The following is a 26,560-nucleotide window of genomic DNA, read 5'->3' on the forward strand; positions in this document are numbered from 1 at the left end:
TCTTGAAAGGCTGTAAACCTAAAGAGATATGAAAGATGACACTCAAGAGAAAGGAAGGATTACATCCATTATGAGATGAGTGTCTGGAAAAGGGCGAATGGAGCGATTTGCCCAAAGCTACCTGAAGTAAATCTGTGGTTGAGCTCAGACAGAATTTGAACTTTTTGAGTTGAGAACTAGCAAATTATTCTCATAACTAGGCTGGTTTCTCCCCATGCACAGATCTGCTGTGAAAACAAGCCACCTTTATGTCCAAATTATTGTCTTCTGAACACGAATTATTTCTGCAGCTGGGAAAGTAGCAAACATGTTCTCCAACCAAGGCCCATGCCCTGTCCGCTCCACCTCCTCTTCTACAGAAAAGCTAACTTACCCACTGGAGCTCCAACCCACTCCCTGAGTGTTCATTTCTCACAGCCCCACTGAAAATAATTACTTCAGAAAGAAAATTGCAAAGGACCTAAAAATATTGAAGGCTGTAAATTACCTTGGAGCTACACTGCTTCCTTACAGGGCTGCTGTTTCATACCACACCTAGTCATTAGTATCAATAATTCTCCATGCAGTTAATGTTTGAGCTGCGGAATCTCTATAGGCAAGTCCGAAGAACTATAAACTGTGTGGATAAGCACAGACAGACACTGCCAACCTGTGCAAAGGTGATTCCCACAGCTGAAAGAAAGAAGCATTTTTAGAACAAAATAAGCTTTTCATGTCGCAGGTAAGGGATGATCTAACTGCTACTTAACAGAAAGATTTTAAAAGCTGAAACAAGGGTTTTGTTAAAGGATTTTCAGACAGCGTTAGGAACTCAGTTGTCCCTGTGAATGGATGACTGCTGTGCTAAGGCTTAGTCTGGTTTGTATTTGATTTGGATCGATTTCCTCTGTTTTCTCTTTGCTGAATTTGAACATCTGAAATCAATCAACTAAAGAAAATAGTATTTTTTTCCATGGAACCAAATACTTGTGATTGTTACTGATCTTTAACCTCGGGGAATATTCTTTGTTCTCTGAATGTTTATTATTGAAAGTCACTGGGATGTTTCTATGATGGTTATCCTAGATATTTCTATTCAGTCATGAGAACTATAAGGAATTATTAGGGATATAGTACTGAGATGAAGCTAAGAAATGAAGGAGAAAATATAGCTCCAATCCTCAGCCAAACTCCAGGCTGCATTTGGTTGAGCTGATATTATTCTAATTCTGAAACTGCCTATTACTGAAAACTTTTGTATGAATCTATATATACTGAAACTCTATTATGAGTGACAGAGGAGTATGCATTTGGGTCTTTGGTCCTTGGCAGGGCAATGCTTCATGAGACTTGGTAAGAGTTTCCAGCCAAAAATTAATGTTCAAGGGCTAATCTTCATGCACTTCAAATGGCATGACATAAGGAAAGGATGTTTATGTTCAAAGAAAAGGAAACAGCAAAGGCACTTATCATGCAAACTATGAAATGGCTGTATTTCCACTGTTGCATTTCATAGTTGGATCTGGACAGAAGAACCTGGCTGTGACACAGGGCTGCAGGGCAGCCACATGAAGGAGTGCATTTTCCAGCATTTTCTGACCCCTCTAGTAAGGCTGCATGTGTCCCTTTCCTCAAACTTTCTCCTCTCCATAGCAGGCCTTGCTCCTTCTCTTTTCCCTTAATGCAGACCATGGTATCCCAGACCACACCATACCCTTTTCTCCTATCGCCTGCTGGTCTCCGCCAGTACTTTTAGCTTCCTGGTGTCCCTCCACTGCTGGCTGGCCAAGGGGCATGTACAGCTGTGCCTCCCTTGCCAGGTACACGCTGGGCACAAAATGCAGCCTTGCGCCTTGGGTCCTCTGTCCTACCTGGCTCCCCAAATTAGTAACAAATGAGTTTTTTGCTATTAAGTGCAGCTGAAACTGGCCAATGTATTCAGAAGAGATCGACAAGAGGGGAGTGGAGAGGTTGTTGTACAGGCAGAGAAATTGAAAGATTTTTCATTGACTATCTAACGGAAATATCAGCAGCAGTCCTGGCTCAAAGTGTCCTTCCAGAGGCTTCAAAGCGTCTTCTCCTTCTCTCTGCCCTGCCTGTGCCACCTCCTCTGGCTTCAGGAGGGTAGTGAGGGACCTGCTCGACAGGCATCCCTGCCAGGCAGCTACAGGGAGCTCAACTTCAGCATTTGTTTCCTGATAAATTTAATGATTTTCCTGGTCACTTCCATTTTCAAAGGAATGTCATATTATTTTCTTCCAGTACTCATACATTTAGCTCCAGCCCAAGGAAAGAGCCTAGCAATTTCAAAGGGTGTAATTGCACACATATATAACCCTGCTTAGAATGGGATCTGGAAGATAAAGTCCTGTAGCATGTCCTAGAATGAGTGCTAGAGAGAACAGCGATGTGGGCAGTGGTTTCTGTATGTAAAGGTCCCCTTTTGGGTCAGCCACTGAGGAAAGAAAAGGAGGGGGAAGAAAACAGCATGATGGGAAGCCCAAGCAGAAAGGTGTCTGAAGGGAGCTGTGCCTCCACACTGTGTTCTTCTCCCTGGGAGGCTCCATGGGACAGAGCTGTGGTGGCTGAAGAATATTCACAGAATATTCTGAGTTGGAAGGGACCCACAAAGATCATCAAGCCCAACTCTTAAGTGAATGGCCTGGTATGGGGATTGAACCCTCGACCTTGGCATTATTAGGAACATGCTGTATCCAACTGAAGCAACCCACTCCCCCAGTACCTGTAGGTGTGAGCCACATAACACGGAGCACCACTGAAGATGGCAGCACAGTACATCAGCTTCACCTTTCTTCAGAAACAGCCTCTTCTTCTTTGTTAAAATCTAGAAGTAGTGAGAAAGTAGGATTTCATTGTGAGAAACCCATCAAGTTTTCAGGAGGATGTAACACAAGTCGTGGAAGTGTGTGCTCAGCATTTCTCTGAAATTTGAGGCAGACAAATGCTCCTTGGACTTGAAAATTTCATTTCCAGCAACTGTGTTGTTTTAAGGGATTCAGATAACCTCAGACTTCCTCTGCATCTGCAAGCTGAAGCAAACAGTTGTTTTTTAGGAACCAGAAGACAGATACCTTAAGAGTGGTCCCTGAAAGACTTTCATCTTATTGTGGTTGTGTTTTTCCTGTGAACATGTTGTTGTGTTCAGCAAAGGGGAAACGAAAATGGGGCTTGCGTGACAGAATCATTGTAACAATGAGGTTGCATGGCTTAAATTTGTGTGCTGGGTTCAATCTCTGACAGTTCTTTGGGGCTCTCACAACATGTGGCACCTCTTGCACCATTGAGCACAGCTCTGATGGGCACAGGCTTCCTGGACAGCCTGGAACACGAGCGATCTTGCCTCCCATGGGCAGAGCTGCCCCTGGCTCTTCAGAGCTCACTCCTCAGCTCTCTCCCTGCAGCTTCAGGAAAGCTCAGCTGTTGCCTTAGTTTGCAAATAGACTGGGCCAACTCTATGGCATTAAAGTGACTGTCATCTCTTCTTTGCAGGACCTGAAGCAAAGCATATTCCAGTATGCTTAAGCTGTGTGTACTTCAATTTCTGCTTGTCATTCACTCGGTGAGTTACAGATTTTCTTTGTTTATCTGGAGCAAATGGCAAAGGTTACCTGTGAGCCTCTGAACTCTAATCCATGGGGTATGCCAGCCTGCAGGTTAGGCTGGCAGTTGTGCCATCAGAGGGGCTGTAACTCTGGGTGTGGGAGGGGGGGCCCCAAAATGTGTGTGCAATCTCACAGCCAAAAGCTAAGAAGATATCTCAATCATTATGAAAAAAAACTTTAAATAGCCCGAAAGGCACCAATTTACCTATTTTGCCTCTTGTGCTTCATCTTTAGATATCACTGTTTCCAGTAACTGGATTTCATACTTGAAAAGATTTAAAAATACTGGAATAAATCACCAAACAGTGAAGACATCTGTATCATGTGTTCTGTATTATAATCCATACGTGTGATGACATATTAAATGTATTCTAAGACTTATAATGGCACATAGTTTAAACTGTGCACATTAATTATGTATCCTCATTATTCTGTCTGTGTGAATCCCTTTTCAGAGGATTTTCTGGAACTGAAATATATTAATTATGTTATTTATGGACCTCATGTATTAATTCAATAGATTTAACGATGTTTGTAAAGGCTACAGCAGTGGTGGCTTCTACTTCACAATCAAAATTAAGATAAAAGGTTTAAAAAAAGAGTAAAATTCAAGTTCAGTAAAAAATGCCTTAGAATATGGACACCCTGGGGGGTGGGACTGATGTGCCATAGTGAGCACCTCCTTTTTCCTTCTTATTGCAAAAGCTGCTGCCCACGGCAGTGCTGACCCCCCCATGCAGCCACTCCGCAGGCATTATAACCATCTTCAGAAGGGATGCCACTGGATATGGACCAAGGAGTAAAGTGTCTTTTCCCTTTCACTCCTGAGTGGTGATTCATGCTATAGACATAAGTTTGAAAATATTTATGGTCCACATAAAATAAGTTTTAATCGAGAGAGGTGATATCTCTTACTTGCTTCACAGACTGCACTTTGAACTCGTTGGGTTTTATAGCATCAGCCTTTGTTCCTTCATGGCAAGGAACAGGATCAAGCAAAATCTGTCCACAAAATGGCCCTGAGAAACGCCTCCAGGCTGTGCTCACTTCTGTGACATGGGAACAGCCTTAGCAGGTCAGATTCAGGGTCCTGTTATCATGTCTGTGGCAGAGACCAGCAGTCGGCATTTAGCAAAAATAGTAAAAGGAAGCTGTAACTACTCTTTCCTGGATGTGTAACTATTAGATGGCTTTTTTTCATATTTTTCTTTTGATACTAGAATTCACTAGCATCCCTCCCCCTCCTTCTCACAGTACTCTGCTTTTCCTGTTGGCAAAGGGAGTCACAAACCCTTGTAGGCGAAGAAGGCAACATCTCTGGCTATTATTAAGGAGAATCTGGCTTTATTGAAACACCACTTGTGACACACACACACACAGAGCAGTGCTTTAGGGTAAATTGTGCTGAACTTAGCTATGTTTTTTTCATAGGCAGAATTAAGTTTTCCCTTGGTAGTATGTAGACTGTGCTTTTCTGTGAGAGGTTGAATAGCTGTCCCAGCAGCAATAGGACCAAATCCAGGGGAAAAGTCATGCAGCAGAGAACACGCACTCCCAGAGCTCAACTCCATGGGCTGTTGGACAGGGTGGCCCTGGGACTCTAAATGTGTAAAGCATAATAAAGTAATTTTTACTCTGGAAGAAAGGGAATTTTGCCTGTGCAGCCAAAAGCTGGAGCCCTAATTCTGGCAGGCAGATTCTCAGCATTGGCAAGACAGGGAGTGAAGAGTAGGTATTCAGGGGAGTTTGGTCTTGCTTTTGGAGAAATAGATAGATTATCCGAACCACAGTCTGAATTGTCTTGTGTGCAAGGGCTGCCCTTGGAGGCTCATTTTTGCTTTACCTTTTTTGTTTGAAAAAAGGAACAGCCCTGAAACACTAGGGTAGAAGTGTGTCTGGAGGTCTTGGGGCACTAGGGAGTGGTGGTTATAACAGTCATTAAAAAATCAGCAGAAAAAACATGATGTGAAGATATTGCCAGACATTAAGAAAAAGACAGAGGCTGAGACAGAACCATATGGCATTTTTGCCAGCAGGTAGAAGACAAAGATCAGGAGGACATGTTTGCTCTGTCTGTGGTTTGCACTCATATGCAACTGATGTGAAGGCACAGGGCTGTAGTGACTGGTCCAGGTGGCTATGGCACTGAGGGTGATGAGGTAGGGGACCCAGAGAGGTCCACCTTGTTCCCTTACAAAAAAAGATTTGAATTACTGAGGAAATTATGAGGGGTGCAGTCCCTATTCCTCCCCATCCCCGGGTGTGGCATTTGGCCTCCAGACACATTAGTTGCCACAAGACTTTTTGACTCCTAGATGGGACTCTAGATGGGACATAGATGGTCCTGCTGGGGACACAGAGGTGATACAGCAACAATTTTCTAAACTTTCTTTTGGTCTCAGTCTACATTCATCTCTGCTGCTTCTGTTTGCTGTTGAAGGTAAATCAAATCTCATTTAATTATGTAGTGGTTAGAAAAGGGCAGGGGGTAGGTGTTTGTTCTCAAATTAATTAATAAATAACAACTGCTTTTAAATATGGATGTGCACTAAAGAACCTGGAGATGTTCAGTGCAAACCAGCAAGAGTCTCTGCTGTTATACTACAGCAAAATAACTCGCAAGAAGCTCAGTAATGGAAAGCTGCTGTTTGTGCATGGTGACAGCAGACAACCCTCAGCTGTTTTCCTCTATTCTTTTCTCTCTCTCTCACAGGCTATGTGCCTTAATCTGGGGGACCTGCATGTAACTGGGCCTCTGAAGGACATGAATTTCTCTATTCCAGAAGGAGGGGGTGTGCGCATCCTTTACCAGGTAATCAAGTGTCTCTTGTTATCCACTCTGGTGAAAACCCCCATAGCCTGCACTCAGAGACCACATATGGAGTGTTGTCATCTGTGTTGGTGGGAAGAACAGTCCCCCAAGAGGATCTGAAATTAATTTTTAATTCCTCTCTCTGGGAATTAGAGAGTCTACATGCAAACAACAGGAGACAACCCCCTCTATGAAACACATTTTTAAGAGAATATCCTAAGACAGAGATTAATAAAATCAGCATTCCTAGGGAATGGGTTTCCATGTAAATTGTGTCATAATTTTCCTTTGACTCTGAGGTTTTCTTCTTCCCAAAACCATAACCAGAGGACAGATCCAGCTTCCAGGCAAATGGAGAATGTGTGTCACATTTTTCCATTCCCGTGCTCAGACAAAACCCTGTCCTAAAGCAGACGTTTGCTTTGGAAACAAACTACAGTTGGGATTTCTTGCAGCATTAAGGAAATAATGTGAAAATTCCTCTGTTGAGGATCAGAAAAGAGCAGATTTGTTCGAGCAGACTCTCAGAATATCATTCTCCCAGCCAAGCACACTTCTGGCAATAGATTTTAAAAGTCACAAAAGCACGGAATGATTTTTATTATGGTGAAAACGTTGAAAAAGGATGATTTTCCCTCTGATTTTTTTCCATTTTAGTTCACATCTGAGCCACCTGCTGTGACATTCAGATTGTCTGGTGATAAAGATGGAATAATAGACATTGCGCCGGAGAAGGGCATCCTGTATCTCAATGGGTCTCTGGATTGGGAGACCAAACCCGTGCACTGGCTGCAGGTAAAGACTCAATGAAAATCAGAAAGAGAGAGTAAATTCGCTCTCTTTTGGTAAATCTGAAATTAATAGAAAACTGTTGAAATTTCCAATTCTTTATTTTGTCTATGTTTACAGACAGCATTTTCACTTTTAACATTGAGCTTTGCTGGAAGACACATGGTTTCATAGTTCTGAAAGGCTGAGCAGGAAAATGCTCCTTAGCGGAGGAAAACTGTATTGAGAAACCAAAAGTTATCCTGATGCCAACACCAGTCCTTTAACTCTCTTAAAATATGGGAATACTTGACTGGAAGTGAAATCTGGCCTCATGAATGAGTTTTGTTTGTTATCCCTGAAGACTGATAGGGTGAATTCCATGTCTGGAGCGGGAAAATAAACTATTGTAATCTATTTAGGAAGGCTATAATCTGCATGGTAACAAATTGTGTGAGTAAAAGACATTTAGACAGAGATATACAGATCTAACCTATGTTAGATAACAGCAGAAAGCTGTTTTGCACATGTTGGAGTCTATTAAAGGAAAAAGCTTTGTATACTTGTCCTGCTATTGTACCATTTTTATTAGGATCTCATTGTAAACACTGTTGGGTGTGGGACAGCAGATAGGCAGTCTTTTGGTCTCAGTACAGCCTTGTGCTGTTATTCTGTGTCAAAATAGGTGGTGTTTTTTTCTGAGGCACTAGCAACTGAGAAGGAAATGACCATGAGAGGATCAGTATCTGAACAGACAAAGTACATGATGATTTTTTAGCTAACCTTAGCTATCTTTCTAAAGTCTAACACTTCGGGTTTAATGGTTTCAAGTTCTCAGCCCTAAAGCACCCTTGGATTGGAATTAGAGAGGACAATTTTCTAGCTCCAGACATTAATCCTAAGCATGTGAATCATTTATAGACAAGAAGTGATGACAGAACTAAAAAATTATGCTTGTTTAGGCATAAATAATCATGATTTTGTCTACTATGTGCAAATAAAATAAAGTCTGACAGATGTAGTATATACTTGGTACTTTAAAGTCAAAGAATGCTGGAGAATAAGAAGCCAAATTGTTGGAAAAAAAGTCATTAAAAATAAGAATTAATTTTTCTTTACTAACCTTTAGATCAGCCTATTTACCTGGTTGATATTTATAATAGCAATTATTTATAAATGCTATGTCATGTTGAGTTTTCTACTTGTTCTTTAGGAAGTATATGTTTCTGTTTAAAGAAAGACATAAATTCTGAGCTGTGCAAAAATACAAGTTGTCTACTGAGCCTGGAAGTGAGAAATTGTCCTCTGAAAAGTGCCATCAGAAGCACGAGTGGGTTCTTTTGTTTTGTTGGCATTATATACTGTGGCAAATTATTACCAGTGAGCTACAGTGGCGAATTTGTCCTTGTAGAGGGAGCTACCCAGTGATGACTCTCACCAGACCTGTGTCACAGTAGGAATGACTTGACATTTGACATCCTTATGTTAATTTATGACTTCTAATTTACCTACATGAAAATATTTGTTGCTGTTGCTTCTTTTTTGAAATAAGGTGGAAAGTCTGGATGTAAATGGAAATGTAGTGAAAGGTCCATATGCTGTTACAATATATGTGGAGGACATCAATGACAACCCACCAGAATTTGACCAGATAACATATACTGGAGTAGTGAGGCAGAACTCTCGTCCAGGTAATTATCTTAATAATTAAATATTATAGTTTATAGGAAGGTAGGTAAATTAAACAGGAAGATAAAGTGGGTGCTATATTTCAACAAGCTACAAAATTACCGGTTTTCCTTCCCACAGGACTGTACAAAATAAGGATGAAAACCTGTATAAATATGATAAAAAGGCAAAGAGGTCACCACTATGTAGTGCAAAGAGATGACTGTAATCAAAAATATTTCATAGTACTTATTGCTTTGCAAGTATCACTTAGCAGGCAAATATGACTGGTTTCTCCATTGCACTGAAAAAAACTCCTCTGCTAGAAGGAGTTTAAAGTGTAAAGGTTGCCAAAGACTACACAGAAAGAGAATGCTAAAAATATGTAACTCTTTGCACATCAGCGAAATAAAATGCCAGGGTACATATGGGGTATGTGTTTTCTGTAACTGATGCTTCTCAGAACATGGACTGAACCTTAGTATTTAGAAGAGAGTCTTAGATTATGGATTGCAGTGATCCAGTCCATGAGTCAGGAAAATGTCAAAGAGCAATTTCATCTTGGAAATGAAACAAAAGACTCATACTACTGTTATCACTGTGACTACGGACACAAGAAGAAACTTTCACTAAAGAATATGCATATAAACCTCTGGGGGGTCAGAAAATCATTCTGAAATATATTACTGTATTCTTAACTGCATCCAAGTCAGAAATATTTTGAAATTTACATTGGTGCTCAAAAGGTAAAATTTGAGTTACATTACCATGTATTTCTATATTTTTTCACTGTAGAATTGTTCCTTTAATTAAAACTGCATCACAGCTGTAGGTCACTTTTATCGAGGTGCTTTGAGTTGAACTGATTTGTGTAAAAACTGCCAAGTGTCCTTAAAAGAGAGATACCAGTGAGCTGCATTCTGGGTTCAGGCACTCTTATGTGGTAGATAGCTCTCTGCTGATTTAACTTCTGTCACCTTCTTCATCTACTGGTCTTCACATCTATTGTGATCCTACTGGTGGAGATGGGAGGAGGGGACCTGCGGGATGACATGCAGTCAGTGTAATCTCTACACGCAGTCATGGCTTCCCATGAGAGATGAAATATGAATCAATGGTACTTCCCCATAAGCTGCCTTTCTGGCTTGAGAGCTCTGACTTGAATGGACTATATGTTGAGCTTTCAGTCTCTTCTCTTACCACTTTTTCTTCTCTAATCCAAATAGGCAAACCCTTCATGTATGTCCATGCCACTGACCGCGATGATCCTGCAACTCCCCATGCACAGCTGACGTACAGCATTCTCCATCACTTTCCCAACCCTTATAAAGAAATGCTTTTCCAGATCGATAATGTAACAGGAGCCATCTCACCGAGTAGGACAGGTATGTAAAAAGATTCTTGTTTTCAAAGAGCAAGCATGAGTTCCAGGGTGTACATAGGAACAAAACAACACAGGTCTGATGTTACATTCTGAATAAATGTAGTCAGTGGGACATACTCCACTGAGCCCCTGGTTTTGGGGAGCTTGTTTTGTGTCCCACCAAATCCAAGAGAAGTTAGCAGAAATGTATATTGGGATCTAAAAGTACACTGAGAAGAGAAATAGATCCTCTGGCTCACAGGACTACAGTATGTCATATTTTGGGATTAATTCTCTTCCTTGAAATCTAGAGAACCAAAAGCAGTAACATGAAAAATGCAGAGGAAACTCAGCCAGCCATGTGATCCCAACTAAATTGCAATGATTTAGAAATGCCTGTCTCTTCTGCTGGGCTGAACAAGTGCTTAACTGGAGTGAGGGTATCTGCACAATATGAGACCACAGCACAGAGGTCTCATAGGATTACATCTACATGATGCTGTGCTGCGTCATTCAGAGAAACTGCTTGCTGAGATTTGTCACAGAGGACCATCTAAGGAGTGAGTCTGAAGCAAATAAAGAAACAGTGCATGAAGGAGGCAATGGGGAGATGAAACATCCCTACACCCTCTGCATCGTTTCACTTGGCTCTTTGCTCTGTCTCTAGGCTCTTATTACTTAGATCCTCAAAAGCAGGACACCTTCACACTTGTTGTTTCCGTGAAGGACATGGCAGGAATGTCAACAAATGCTTTCACCAGCAGTGCCGATGTGATCATCCATGTGAAGGATAGCCTGTGGAAAGCTCCCCCCACCATCCGCATCCAGGAAAACTCAACCCAGGTCCATCCTGTCAACATCAGCCAGGTAGGCTCCTTGGCCACACTCCCTGCACTTCTTGGTGCCACAGAGTCGTTTCCTCCCAGCTAACTGGGAAGATTCCCCCACTGCATTCAACATTGGGCTCTTCAGAAGGACTTCAACACCTCCCAGTTATTTCTCATATGGTATCCTTTGGAAATGATTGTTAGTGCAGGTCTCATTGACTTATTTTTAGTAGGAAAGTTAACAATTTGAAGGTGACCGAGGTACAGTCAATACAAACATTAGAGTGATTGGACTTTGCCCTTCAATTTAGATGCAAAGTCCAGTCATGGGTCCTCCAGGCTTTGGGCAAATCAAGAGTTAGTCTGTTGAAGGTTATTTTGAGGTTAGATTCTTCCAACTGCAGAAGAGCTTGGCAGGGGAGAAGCTCCATAACAGCCCTGCTGTGGGCAGTCCCCCGCAATCAGGGACAGCTTATGTGACCAGTTTTGTATCATGTAGCACACCTGCTACATCAAAAGTACCTAGGGAGGACTGAAACATCCTCCTTCACATCCTGCATTCCCATGGTATTCCTCTTTTCACAGTGCAAACACGAAATATTTTGCTGATAACTGCAGACCAATAGCAATGCATACAATCAGTACATATTAACTAACAGGCCAAGAGCCTTTCAGAAATATTTGTCTTTGAAAAATGCCTTGGCACTGACACCCTCAATGCCGTCATCCCTCGAACATGGCAGGATTCCCTGGGTCCTGTTTGCAAGAGTAATCGACTCGATGCTATTCTCACTAGTCTCAGTGACAGACCAAGGAAGTCCAGAGTGAAAACACATGGAAGAAAGATTACCATGCAATGGTGCATCCTTTCGGGGGTCACTTGTATACAAATTTCATGTGACAGCCAATGACATGTTGATTCTGCCCAGGGAAAAATGAAATGCAGTTGCTGCTTTATAGTATGAAACATAAACAGTAATGCTGACTCCTTCATTAATTTGACAGTCTGTGTACTTATTTCATTTTAAATCTGCAGCACCCCAGTAAAGATTCTTCATCACAGACTTTGATGCGTGCAAAGAGTGTGCACACACCTATGTGCAGATAGGTACCAGATAATTGTTTTGTTGTTTCACTTCTCTGAATTACATAAACCAAAACAACAGCCAGGAAGAGCCAGTGTAAGGAGATGGAATAAATTAGTGTCAATTTAGGTCCATATCACAAAACCCTTCCGTAAAAAAATAAGTGTTGTATCCTATCTGGATGGCTGGAGAAACAGGGGTACGATGGCTTCACCACACAATTCAGAGAGCGGAGGTGGATTATCAGTCTGATTTTCTGCAGTTCATCCCAGGAGCCTGCCAAAATGTTATTTTTCTGGCTTATGAAACTAACAGGAATGCAATCTTTTCTGTTTGTGGTCCAGAAATGATCCCTGTTAAATCTCAGTCTGCACTTCTGACTTCGTATCCTGACTTATTTTTTTGGTTTCTTTTAGGTGCAGTCAAATGAGGCAAATGTAACTTATGACATTTTTGAAAAAGAAAAGCTGCCCAGGCTCCCATTTTCCATCAGTCAGGATGGGGTTATTTATGTGACCAAGCCATTGGACAGGGAAGAAAAGGATACTGTAAGTAAACTCATAAAACCTCACTGATGCGAGAGACCATAGCTGGAAAGTGATTATTGGTGTGGGAGTAAATATGAGAAAGCTCAATAGAAAGGACAGAGGGGGGAAAATGAATAAAAGCTTTGTTTCTTGCCACTTCTGTTTGGGAATGATTTGATATATATGAAAGTGCAACATTATGAACAGCCTTCAGGTTGTTACCCTGCCACCGAGCTGGCAGTAGCAATCACTGCCTACAGCATATATACAATGTACAACATGGATCACCTATGGCAGGATTGTAGGTGCATAAGCAAGAGATAGGTGGTGGCATTTGTGGAGGGCAGAAGATTTGGATGTTTCAGAACTGCTTCAGACCCCAGGAGCCTCAGAGATCTCTCCACACCAGAAGCAGAGTTTAACTTTGAATTGCAACTGTAAAGTTACCTTGAAGTTTCCCATCTGGAGGTCTTTTAGACAGAAACCCCTCTGTTCCCTTTTGTTCTTGGAGGAAATTTGGGCACAGAATAGGCCAGAGATCAGATGTGCTGGAGAAATTCTACCTCCAGGTGTAGCAGATGAATTTGCAAAGTGACAAAAAGGAGTTATTCCCGCTTTTCTTGAATTTTTGCGAGAGCAGGGCCAGAGTGCAGTCAAAGAATTTTAAATTCTTTTGAGAACTCAGACCTCAGGCACTGAAAGGTAATGGAAGAGTTCTGACAGAATGAAAATACTGAACACACTTATGAGAGGATACTTCATTTGCGTGGAACGCTTCTCTAGTTACATATTTAAATGTAAAATATCATCACAGTGGACATTAAAGAAAATCTAATCACGCTATTCCTATTGCAGTATACATTCTTTGTGGTTGCAAAAGATAACCAGGGAGAACTGACGGACAAACCTTTGCAAATTCATGTTATTGTGGAAGACATTAATGACAATCCCCCTGTGTGCAAGCAGGCCCTCACTGTAATTGAAGTTCAAGAAAATGAAGTTGGAGGTAAGAAAACAGCTTCTATTAATTTATACACATCATTCTAGTCCTGTTATTGTTTCCAGCTGAGTGCAAATGAAGGTAGAAATTCTGATCCCAAAGAGTAAAATGTAGGTCTCCTAGACAAATGTTTTCCAGTGCAAATAACCCTGTTGTTTTTACTTCAGTATTTTATGTGGAAAGGATTTCAATAACTTGAGAGGAGCAGACCCAAGACACCTACTACAAAAATACTGTTCCATTTAAAATATAAAATTGCATTTTCTCACAGTCACAGTTTTGGACAACTGCTTAGAGTGTAAAAAGAAAAACACCCCTTTTATTACTAATACAAGAAATAATGCTCTAAAAGGGGTATGAGACCATTTTCCCTTGTCCAGATACTCCCCAATGACTTTGACTTCAGTGGACCATTACCCAAATCTGTCCCTAAATCTTCACATCAGTTATTTGGTTTCAGGACTGAAGTGCCTGTTGTTATAGCCACTTCTTCTGATCAAAGTCCTTCTGGACTGCCCCAACCCTAAAACAGTAGGTTGAGATGTTAAAAGAAAAACTCCCAGAAGTGAAATTATTATGTCTGTCACAATGTTTTCCATGCAGTTTTATTTTTACTGACCCTCTACTCTTTGCATTGGTATCACTGTTGCCAGTGTATACCTCTGTGGAGAAACAGGACCACTGCATTATCTGCCTGACTCTGGTGTCTACTCTGCCACAGGAAGCAATATTGGCACCCTGTTTGCTACAGACATGGATGAGGAGAACACCCTTAACTCTCGCCTGCGGTTCAAAATCAAAAGTCAGGTTCCTGAAGTTCCCACAAGCAATTTGTTCTATATTCAGCAAGACACCGGGGTTTTGCAGTTGACTGGTCGTTCCTTAAGCAAGTTCTATGCATCCAACTATTCGTTGGAGGTGCTGGTGACAGATGGAGGTATGTAATGCCTGCTGTTAAACACTGGAACAGCTCTGTTGACTCTGGCATCCCCCATGCTCAGTGTCCAAGGGATGTGAGAAGAGACACGGAAGATTCACTGCACGGACAGTAGCATTGAAAACTATCTTGCTCTGGTGTGGTACTTGCCTCATTCTTGAGACACAGGGCAGTTAATCATGATTCATAGTGCAAGCATGAAAGGAAACCAGCTCTAGGTCAGAGTGTGGCTAAATTGGGAAGCTTGTTAATAAGTTCTCCAGTGAGAGATTTCCTTCCACATGGTAAAAAAAATGAAGAGATCATGATTGTGATTTTCCCCCAAAATCTTTCAAAGGGACTTACTGAAAAAAAAATCAAGAAATTAAACACAGCTGCTCAGCAGTCCAGATAACGTATTTGAGAACATTAAGAGCTGAAATTAAACTTTGAAAAGAATCTTGTCCATTATGTAAGTTCCCAAGAGTTGTTTGTGGTTCACTGAATGGAAAAGAAATTGAACGTCATGCTAAAGCTTAAAGCTTTGTGCTGGAGTCTTTATAGCTAAGCAAAACTTATAGATGGAGGAACTGGCATGTAAAGAAAGAAGTGTGACATGTCTGTAAATGAAATAGCATCATTTAGGCAGAAGATAGAAAACCTTGCAGAGGGAAAAGCTGGTGATTTGTTTTGGATGCTTATTGAAATTTCATCCAAACAGTTTACTTAGAATATTCCTTAACTTTCAGCACATGAAGTACATCTGTAAAACACTAAAATCCAGCTACCTATGAACAGCACATGACCAGACATTTTACGCTTTAAACCCACAACCCTCCTTTGCTATGGATGCCCTCTGCTCAGGTAGTGCTTAGATTTACACAGATTTGAAGTTTAAGTCTGGCTGTAACAAAAATGAGGGTGCTTCCTGATGGCCTGCCAACAGGACAAGGTAGCATAACAACCCAGGACTCACTTTTTGACACACAAAAGTGATACTGAGAAAGCTAACACAATTCACAGCTATCATCATCCTGGTAAAGGGATATGGTTTAAAAAGTGAAGGACATAAAATGAAGCAGGATGGGACGATGCTCAAGAAATTGGAAAGGTGAATGATAAGATAGAGTGAGGTCATCAGTGACCAAGAGATATTTGAGATCAAGTGCTTCTTATAACGGCAGGACTTTGCTTGGATTGGGCAATCTGACAGTGCTCACTTTTGCTCACAGTGAACCGTTTTGGAGGAAAGTTATTTTTGGCAGAGGGGCTGCTGTGACATTGTTTGTCTCTTCCATGCAGCATTTGAAACAATCTGTGACGTGGAAGTACATGTCATTGACATCAATGATCAAATTCCCATCTTTGAAAAATCAGATGTGAGTATTTTTAACGTTGTTTTGGATGCTTTTGACAATTGTTTGAGTGTATGTTCAATGTCTGTAGAATGTAAATGGGAAACTAACCATTTACAGAACAAGTAACAGAGTAATCCACTACTGAAAATAAAGGCAGAGTATTGCTGCAAGCCTATATATAGGCTCTATGTGAACAGTGAACACTGGGACTCACTCATAGTTAATTCTCAAATTTAAGGTGATTTGCTCAGTGGAAAACCACATGTACAGAAAGAAATTATTCTATTAAAGCAGTTTATTCCAGAAGTGTAAATTCTGAAAGAAAAGGGGGAAAGAAAAGCTTTTAAAATTAATTAAATAGCTAATTGGAAAAAACCTAATATCGCCCAAGTTCCCTTCCAAACACAGTATTAATGCACCCAAAACAGCCAGAAGGTGGATGGAAATCAAAGGCCCTATTTGGTTTGACTAGGAATAGTAGTCCAGTGATCCGTGCCCAAACACATACCTGCTGGCCCTCAGTTCCAGAATGGGCATCAGGCTCTTGCCTTTTCCTCTGGTGGAGGTGCTGGCATCTGGCAGAGAGACCTGCAGACCTCTTGTGACTTCTGCCTGATGGCCCAAGCCTCCCTTGCAGACACTGAAGTGGCTGAAGTGCCTACATATAGGTGTCCAAGCTCCCACCATTCTTGTAGGCAATGCAGGCAGTGGACTCAGGACAGCTGTCTGGCCCATCCAGTGTAGGTGTCCTTTTTGGAAAGCTTTGTTGCTTTTGGGGCTTTGCTGACTGCATTGCCCAGGTCTCTGTTGATGGCAATGGGAGAATAGTCACATGCAGACTAGGTGCCACATAGCAGGTTGTACACCTCGCCTCAAGGCCTCAGTACTGGAGCTGGTCTCAGGATGAAGCTTCTGGATGAGGGCATGCATCAATCAGAGTCAATGGAGCTGAGATGCTAATGTGGCAACAGTCTATGGTGCATAGAGCAATTAAATATTTAACAGGGAGTAGCCAGAGTGCTCATGGGGTACTGAGGAGCTGTGCTGTCCATGCTACTGTGAGCACTGCATGAACCACATAAGTGGTTACAACAGAGAAAGTGAAGGATTGTGAATGTTGCTATACTAGTAGTCTACCCACTAACATAGATCCCATCATTTTTGAAAAGTGTGTGGCTAAAAACTTCCCTCCCTCACTTGGCTGGTGGGTTGCAAACTTGTTGTAGTGCTCAAGTTTTTGTCCACAGATGGTGCTTGGTGTATCATGTTTCAATGATCTCTCTCTCTTCAGTATCACAACGTGACCATTGCAGAAAGTGTCCCAGTAGGAACTGTGATATTAGAAATTCAAGCTCACGACGGAGATGAGCCTGACACAGGGAGCTCCCTCATCATCTACCAAGTGAAGGAAGGAGATCCAAACAACACGTTCATTATAGACACAGATGCTAAAACAAACCGAGGGTTCATCAAGATTAACAAGGTGAATAGATGGATTCATTCTTCTCCTTTACTGTTATTTATTTGTCATAAACAGTAACAGCCTTGGTGATGATTTGCAGGGAGTGGTGTTGGCTAGTGGAGGGGTGAGGACACTCTAAGCATGGTGCAGACTGCAGAAGGCTTCACTCTTGGGGTCAGGCACTGTACCTGTGAAGTGGGCACACACACACACCTATCCTCCTGCCTTTGCTGTCCCCTAACCACCAGCCATCAACAGCAGCTCCCTTCACCAGCTCGGCTGCTGGCTCTTTCTCCAGCAGAGAAGGAAGGCCAAGAAAGTAGGTCCTTTTGCACCATAAAGACAAAAAATTGCATCATTTGAGTGATTTTGCAGTTGCATAGGAAAAGAGAAAACCAGTTAAATGCTTCCATAGGCTATGGTGGTAGTGGCGGGTGGTGATGGGGCAGGTTCTCCTCCCTGCTGTTGCTCTGGGCCATTGGTGGCTTTTGCAATGGGAGGTGAAAGTGAGGCTAGCAAGTCTCAGTGTCAGGATGGAGAGACAGTTTGTTCCTGCTGAGGGAAACGCTGATTGCAACAAAGCCAAGGTCAGCATGTGCTGCATTGGGTGATACAGCTCATATGCTGAATGCTGGAGACATGAATATGAGGAATGCTGTCGAGGACCAAGAATCGGAATGGGAACGATTCCAGAAATGGAAAAATATGTACAGCGATTGAACGGACTCTATGATGCAGACTTTATAGTTATTATGTACACACACATTGTATGTTCCCCCAGAGTTTGTGTCTTCCGGGCAAATCCCGGCCTGTTCGCCTCCCTGCTCCCCTGTTTCTCTGCCGATTGGCTGGAGAAGCTGCAGACAGGAGGCAGCCCCCGTTCGCCCTTTCCTCCCCTGGTTCCACCTGCGTTCCTCCCCTTTTTGCCCTGTCCCTACCTTGGTTTGTCCTCTCGCTTACCTGTCTCATGCTCCATCCTATGTTCTGGCCCTTTCCCCTCCCGAGCTGACAAAAGACAGAGTGCACACGTGACAAAAACATTCTACCTGCACCCCACCCTCGTGTCCCGGGCTTGTGTAGTGCCACCATCCTCCCCCCCTTCTCGGACTGCGGCAGAATGCTTTTGCTGTGTCCATGAATTTCAATAGCAAAATTGCTCTCCCTTTGAAATTAGCCTTCTTAAGGTGCTTGGACTATGAGTCCAGAAAACTTATTGCTCATTTTCCAAGGGGGGTACCATGTTGTATGCACCCAGTTCATGTGCTGCTGGCCAGGCCAAGGGCAGGCAGATGCAGCGTTTGGTGGACCATCTTCAGGATCAACCTCAGTGTCATTTTTTTCCAAGGAGGCAATTGTGAGAAACTCTGCAGTGTAACAACCCTTGCATGACCTTTGGCACCCAGAGTTCCTTTGAGACCTTCTCATACAGAGCTATAAATACTAGTCCTGTAAACAGGATATAGTTATTAAACTTAGGCAGGTGGCAACATTATTAGAAAATGCAGTTGTTGAGGAGGCCCCTAAACATACATATGGTTTCATTTAAATTGACTGTTCTCAGTGTCATTTTTCTCCTGACAGCTCTCCCTTGTTTTATCTGTATCTGGGATGCAATCTCCTCCTTGATAAGAGGGGGGACTTTGTGGTTTCTCACTGAAGCTCTTCATGGCAGCAGGGTCATCGCTTAAAGCACCTTTTTCTTTTTCTAATCCAGGCTCTTGATTTTGAAACACAGCCAGTGTACAACCTGGTGATCAATGCCACAAACCCCGAACCGCTGGTGCCAGGAGTACAGTACAACTCAAGTTCCCTTACCTTGTTTAAAGTTTTCTTAACAAATGAGGATGAGCCACCTGTTTTCCTCAAGCCAGTTTACAAAGAAGAAGTGTCTGAAGATGTTCCTGTCAATACCCTGGTCACGACTGTGGAGGCCTATGATCCTGAGGGGGATTCTGTACGGTAAAAAAGTGTGACTGTAATTAATTCATTGAATTTAGTATTTCGAAAATTGTTCTAAAGAAGGTATGAGGAAAATATGCCCAATATTTGGCATGCAGGAAAATACTTTTTTTTACAGAAATCTTGTTTCCTAGTAGAAAGCAGAGGTGTGGTGGGGTGATGTCCAGTGACCCACCTGCTGGACAGTGCTTTTCTGACCAGATTTCTCTCTGTACTGTGACAAGCATCAGCTGGTGGGACCCTTGAAACAGAAAACCACTAGGGAAGAAGGCCAATATATTTCTCCAGGAAAAAGGCAGAGCTGGTCTGAGAATAACAGGTTTTCCATATCCATAATGCCTTTAACAAATGAATGAAGAATATACTGCGTACCCTTAAGAACCACTAGGAGAGTAGCTGCTCTTCATGTCACACAGGAAACCACACATGGCTTTTCTCCATCAAAACACAGAACCTCAAGTCTGCAGTTAACAATTAATTCGTTTTCTTTCCCATCTGTCAAAGATAATAAGCTTGCTTCTACTGCTGATGCAAAGCTCTGTACAAGACAATTCCTGTGCCATGTTGCATGGTGTAAATGTACCTTATACAGTAGAGTCAGATAGGAGAATTATCTGGGGCTCTTGCTGCACCATTCTCATCTGGAATGCTGAACAAATCAACAAATAGTTATTGAAATTTAACTAAAATTTAGCAAAACACCAAGTAGTTAATAGAGTTGTAGAATATAACTCTTAGGCCTCCAGTGGATTTTTATTCCCAGAGGTTTCTCATCTGGCTTTCTACTTTCCCCTAACTTTTGGCAACTTATCACGTTTGGCCTTCTGTCAAACTGGTTTGAAAGTGAGCCACATAGTCCAGAAGCTCCAGGGGATGATGACAGAGACAGATGACAAATATTCACAAATACATAAACCACATTTGTGTTAAAAAATAGATTAAAGAGCATAAAATAAAAAGTATAAAAAGTAGAAGATGTACAAGCATGTTAGCATGCTGTTTCTAATGTAAGGGGTACTGAAAGAACAAAAACTTTGAGCGAGAAGGTCAGGTTGCTTCTCAAGCAAGTGCCTGTGCTTTAACTGGCATATTCATGATTAAATTTGTATAAGTAAATACCCAGAGACCCTGGTGTTTTTTTAAACAATGATATAAAGGCAATTATATGGTGATGTTTAAAGCACACTCTGTTTCAAGGCTATCCAATGGTACTTGCTTCTGTCAAGCTTCTCCAGACAGGCAGCAGACATCCACTGTAGTCCAGCTGGGGATCCTGTTCCCTGGCTGATCCAAAATAGGGTGTCTGGCTGCACTGCTCCCTCTTCCCCCCAGCCTTTGGCTTGTGCCCCCAGCGAAACCAAGGCATGGGAAATGCAATGAGGAGAGAGTGACATGGGGTTGGGACAAAGCACAGTTTTGGATCAAAAGCTCAGGAACACCCCAGGTTTCACAGTTAGGAGGAAAGTGAAGTTGCAAGTACACAGACTGGAGTAGTGGTGGCATTTCCATGGTTCTGCTCTCACTCTTATTCTGGATGATTTTGGCCTCTCTTCTTCTGTATCTCCGGCTTGGCTGTAGTACTGTGACTTTTCCAAGAACCCTGTCTTTGAGTACAATTGTAACCAAGCTGCTTGGCTAAAATCAGTTTGCTTTGTCAGATTCTTTTTCTGCTTCAGGATAGCGTATGTGATTTTTTTTTTCCCTGTTTCTTTCGAAAGATACTCCTTAGAAGGTGATGTGAAGAAATGGCTGAGAATTAATTCAATCACTGGGCAGGTATACACTGCTTCCCGTTTGGATCGAGAAGAAACAGAAATGTACACAATAGATGTTGTTGCAACAGAGCTGAGTAAGTGACGAAACAACCACATACACACACAGAGGAATCACCTGTCCTCACTCTTTTATGAGGAATTATCATACCTCCCATGACTAAACCCATGAAAAGTACAGGAACATGTATTCTTAGATATACATCCTATGATGTATCCTTAGAAGTATATATTTCTTAAGATTTTAACTTTCTTAAAGAAATCTTGATGCTGTAGGTAATTAGGATTAAAACAGTTTTCATGAAGTTAGCTACCACGTGATCTTATATTTGCTTGAGCCACATGACATATAAAGAGAGTTAGAATTTCTTCGGTGTTTTCAGCTTCAACATTTTCTGCCACTTTTTCCTCTATATCTGTAAAGATTTTAGTCTTTCTTACAGATATCTTTAGGCTTCCTGAAAACATACCTGGAGAGTAGTCTGCAGCCTTGTACAGAATTTCATTCTATTATGAATAAAACTAATATGCTATCAACTCTGAAATATATTAGGGCTTCTAATCCCAGCCATTAGAATCTTTCAGTATTGACTTGCATTTCCTGTATACAGAAGAGAGGTGTGAAACTTAAGGAGTTTCATGCTTAAAAGAGCTCCGAAGAGCACTGGTCACCTTGGATATGATCACTTACTAGATATGATGGTCTGTCTGCCTCCTTATCCTTGCTAGTGCTCTGAAGTAAGCAAGAGCTGGTGATAAATAAACCATACTTGTTAAAAAGTAGTGGCAACTACCATGAATTCCTCAGGTCCTCCTGAGACCTTGCCTCTGCAACCTTCAGACACAATGACACTCTTCACTTCCTTCCAGCTCTTTCACCAGCTTTGTTTCTGTCCTCTGGACATGTTGATAGTTATTGATACCTCTAGAATAGCTGCAAATGCAACAACCCAGCATGTGAATTCAAGATGTCCATGTAACTTTGCAATCTGTTAAACTCTACAGATAACGCAGCTCAGAAATCCAGAACATCCTTGATTCTCCACTTACAGGATGTGAATGACAACCTTCCATATTTAGTTAAGGATAATCCTGCTTTCTTCTGCTACCCGGTCAGGGGAGGAGAGAGAACTCTGATTCAAGCTACTGATGCTGATGAACAGTGGTTTTATTCAAAATTTACATTTTCCCTTGCGGATGATATTAATACAAGAAATAATTGGGAAATCTCAAAAGTCAATGGTAAGCTAATACAGCTACTCTTACAATGATATGGGACTCTCTTAGTACTCTGGGAAATATAAAGAAATATTTAATTCCTTTTCACTCCTGTTATTGCATATCCAGTATTCCGTGTAGAAAAAAAATTAGGTTGTTGAGAACACCTAAGTCATTAATTATTTTTTTCAAGAGATGACATGTAGTGTGTTGCAAGCTAAAATCTCATGAGTACTTGTGAAAGGAGAAGCAGGTAAGAATGACATGTACTGTGTGCTTAAGGACTACACATCACTGATGAAAAAGAAACAGAGCAGTTTGCAAACTGTACATTTCTGACATTTCCTGCGCAAAACAAAGTCGTGCCTCACACACCAAATGGAACTCTTTGAAGGGGGCAATAAACGCAAGGATAAGTGCTTGGCTGATAGAGCCTGCCTGAATTCATAAAATGTGTTTGATGAAGTGTCCCACTAGAGAAAATTGGGTTGCCATGGTGTTAAAGGGACAAGTTATGAAAGGATAAATAATAATTTAAAATTCAGGAGTTGGAGTAAATGGTCAGCTCTTGCAATGAAGGGAATTCATGTGTGGTTTTCCAAAGGTTTTTTTGCTAGGATCTGCATAATTCAATACATATAGGTATGCTATGAGAAGCCAAAATTTACTCAATATACAAAGTTATTGGAGTAGGAACCAAGTGTGAAGAATTTCAGAACATTCTAGCAAGACTGAGTTGGCTGAACAACAACATAGCAGATGCTAATGGACCCTGGACTCACAAACTCACTTTTGAAATCATGGGTGCTGAGCTGGCCATTATGAGTCAGGAAGGCGACCTGTAAGCAGTTTCACGGAAACGTGAGATCAATTTATCAGCAGTGTTCAGAAAAGCAGATCAAATATTGAGAATTACTAGGAAAGAACCAGAGAAGATAACCAGAGAACACCATTATGCCCTTGTATAAATCCATGATTTGTTCAAATATTGAATTCCAGTCTCTCTATCTCCACAAAGATGCAGTATAACTGGAAACAGGTTTAGGGTAACAAGGATAATGAGAGTTATAGAGTAGCCTGATATAAGAAAGTGCATAGGAGCAGCAAAGTAAGCTACTACCTTTTATCTTGGAAGACAGTAGGGAAAAAATATGATAGAGAGTTATAAAATCATGAATGCTATGGTCAGGGTGGCCAAAGGTTCATTCTTTGCCCTCTCTTCCAGTATACAAACCCAGGAACCTTAAATGAAGCTTGTGGAGTTATTTCCCGTGCAGATAGAATGAGGAGCTAATTGACTTTGGAACTTGCTGTCACAGGATGTTGTCTAAATTTTCTACAAGTTCAAAGCAAGAAATTACATCTTGCTCAAGAAGCCCCTGAGCTGAAAATTGTTGAAGGAAAAAAATAAAATATATGCTCGCAATCTCCACTTGATCTAAAAACATGATCCTGACATTAGTAGAACTTTGATCTGATCTCAGTGGCTGTTATAGGCTTTTCCAAATTTTAAAGTGTCTCAGATGCAACTGTGTAAGTGGACTAGAAGGATGGCCCATCCTACTAAATTACTTTGTGAACAATTTAAGATGGTATTGGTCTCTATGAGTATAGAGGGCTATTCTTGGTTTAGATGTGATGCTATCAGTGTTGCACTACCCAATGTCAGATTTGGGCCGGCGTAGAAATCAGGAAGGAAATTTTATGATTGTATTATGCTGGAGGCCAGACTAGGCTTTTGGATAATCCTTTTTTAATTCATGTCTGCAAGCCAATGAGACCTTGGAAGACAGGGAAAAACAGGAACTACCATCACATGCAAAGCAACCTTAAAAAAAGCACATTTGCAACTGGTATGAATGTTGAGATAAATTTCTTTCTTATGCTGACACGAATGTCCCATTTCCTACTTACAGCTACTCATGCTTACCTCTCTCCAAAACATCCTAACTTTGAAGAGAAGATTTATAACGTTCCAATAATACTTAATGACAATGGAAAACCAGCTTTGGAAAACAAGGTGCATCTTAAAGGTATACTGTGCACAGAACTACTAGTTTCAAGACAGCAGGTATATTTATGATTAACCAAATGTAACTACTAAACTTCTCATTAACCTTATGGCATTTCTTTTTGCAGTAAACATCTGCAAGTGTTCAAGTGAAAAGTCGTGCTTTGTGGAAGTAGAGCGTCAGCACTCCTTGCCAACTGCTGGGCAGGCAATTGGGATTCTAATTGCTGTCCTGCTCATCATTGGTAAGTCACTTTTCTTGGCTGATTTGAAGCCAGATCTCTGAGATATGGTGGTGCTGCTGCATTTCTGACACTAATTCACTTGTTGGATGAAATTTTGTCATGAATGCTGCAGGATGAAAGAGGGGAGATCTCATGATTGTGTACCATGATTGCTGAAAACTTAAGTGTTTGGTCTCAAGAAATTAGCTTTCTTTTCTTTGTGCTTTTTAATCAACATACAATGGCATAGCAATCAACTAGGACAGAAGAAACTGCTGCACTTGTAGCATATTGTCACTTCATTGTTACCTACTGCCTTTTCTTTGTGAAGGAAGGGATTGGAGCCTTGTCTTGGGCACCCAGATTATAGTGACAATATTGAAGTTTTCAGGGATGTCACACTTAAAATATCTGTACCCGTAGCTTATAGTTATGATTTTATTCATTTATTTCAGCTTTGTAGGTTTACCTTATTCATATGGAGAGTTACTCTGAACTGTGGGAATTTACATGAACAAAGTATAGTTACATTGTTAAGCATAATACTGAATGGTATTGTGTTCTCACAGGCTCGAGCTGATGCAACTTCAACAAGTAGCTTAAAACTTTTTTCAAAACAAGACAAAATATTTTTTAGTATTAGGATAGAACAGAATATTTCAGTTAGAAGGGACCTACAATGATCATCTAGTCCCATTGCCTGACCATTTCAGGGCTGACCAAAAGTTAAAGCATATTTTTAAGGGCATTGTCCAATTGCCTCTTAAACGTTGACAGATTTGGGGCATCGAACACCTCTCTAGGAAGCCTTTTCTAGTGTTTGACCACTCTCCCAGTAAAAAAATGCTTCCTAATGTCCAATCCAAACCTCCCGTGGTGCAGCTTCGAACCATTCCCACATGTCCTATCCCTGGATACCAGGGAGAAGAGCTCAGCACCTCTCTTCCCACTCCTCATGGAGCTCTAGAGAGCAGTGAGGTCACCTTACAACCTTCTTTTCTCCAAACTAGACAAGCCCAAAGTCCTCAGCCACTTATCATAGGACATTCCTTCCAGTTCTTTCACCAGCTTTGTTTCTGTTTTCTGGGCACATTCCCGTTCCTTAACATCCTTCTTCAGTTGTGAGGCCCAGAACAGCACATTGTGCTCAAGGTGAGGCTGCACCAACGCTGTTACAGTGGGACAGTCATCTATCATGACAAACATGACAAATCCCTGCTCAAAGGGAGGAAGGCCAAAATAGACACTTTGCCATCTGATCAGATCCTAGAGGTGAGGTTCTTCTCTGGGGGAAGGCCTCTGAGCCCCAGGGCAGTTGATCCTGCCCAACAGCTCCTTGGGTCCATACTATTGGTCCAAGGCTTCATGGTCATTCCCCAAAGCTGTTTGTTTCTATTCAAGAGGTAAAGCACCATGGATATTACAGTGCAGATGTCAGGGCCCTTGCTGAAACACTTTTTTAGAAAGTTTTCTCTTCCCTTTACTGATGAATGCTCTCTGTTTTTCAGGTGCCATTTTAGGGGGTGCATTTTTCCACATAAAATACAAACAGAAAAATGAAAAGAGCCATCACAAAGATGCAACAGATAGTGCTGAACTCAACAGACTGACTTAAAGACTGTTTCATCAAGTGACAAAATGTGGCAAAAATGCCCTTTGGGTTGTGAGTAAGTGAACTTTGCAGCTCCCAAAGCCCAGAAGTCTACTATCACAAACTGAGGATAAAAACATGTTAAAGCAGACTCCCAGGGGTTTGGCCTCACTTTTGTATGTCATACTATTCAGTCACAAAACAAAAAACATACATGGTCTTCAGCAGCAGCCACTATAAGCATATCAGCTTTGACTGAAGTGTTAACACTAAATGCTGAGCTCCTGCAAGGATCAAAACATGGGACAATCCTTCTTTGTTTGACAACTGAAGTAAATATGGACTTTACAGAGGACTACATTTTATTGACCTGCACATACTTGTCTCTTTCCATCTC

General features: G+C 41.5%; 1 protein-coding gene across 1 annotated transcript; it reads left to right on the top strand.

The window, feature by feature from the left end:
- The first annotated feature begins 611 nt into the window (after positions 1 to 611).
- CDH17 (cadherin 17) lies at positions 612 to 26,560 on the top strand. Its single transcript, XM_008922123.4, has 18 exons — positions 612 to 721; positions 3,490 to 3,559; positions 6,316 to 6,414; positions 7,072 to 7,209; positions 8,735 to 8,873; positions 10,077 to 10,235; positions 10,881 to 11,080; positions 12,542 to 12,673; positions 13,508 to 13,658; positions 14,374 to 14,589; positions 15,871 to 15,947; positions 17,218 to 17,409; positions 19,103 to 19,347; positions 21,066 to 21,196; positions 22,125 to 22,361; positions 24,254 to 24,370; positions 24,477 to 24,593; positions 26,081 to 26,560. The coding sequence occupies exons 2-18, from the start codon at positions 3,515 to 3,517 to the stop codon at positions 26,185 to 26,187; spliced, it is 2,502 nt and encodes an 833-aa protein (XP_008920371.2). The 5' UTR covers positions 612 to 721; positions 3,490 to 3,514; the 3' UTR covers positions 26,188 to 26,560.

The sequence above is a fragment of the Manacus vitellinus genome, unplaced genomic scaffold (genome assembly GCF_001715985.3).
Source record: "Manacus vitellinus isolate BGI_N305 unplaced genomic scaffold, ASM171598v3 scaffold_1_pilon, whole genome shotgun sequence".
Classification (NCBI taxonomy): Eukaryota; Metazoa; Chordata; class Aves; order Passeriformes; family Pipridae; genus Manacus; species Manacus vitellinus.

Excerpts from the sequence above, each read along its gene's own strand:
- CDH17 (XM_008922123.4), top strand. The coding sequence starts at position 3,515 with ATGCTTAAGCTGTGTGTACTTCAATTTCTGCTTGTCATTCACTCG. Across the intron at positions 6,415-7,071 it reads GTGTGCGCATCCTTTACCAG|TTCACATCTGAGCCACCTGC; the intron begins GTAATCAAGTGT and ends TTTCCATTTTAG. Across the intron at positions 10,236-10,880 it reads CATCTCACCGAGTAGGACAG|GCTCTTATTACTTAGATCCT; the intron begins GTATGTAAAAAG and ends CTCTGTCTCTAG.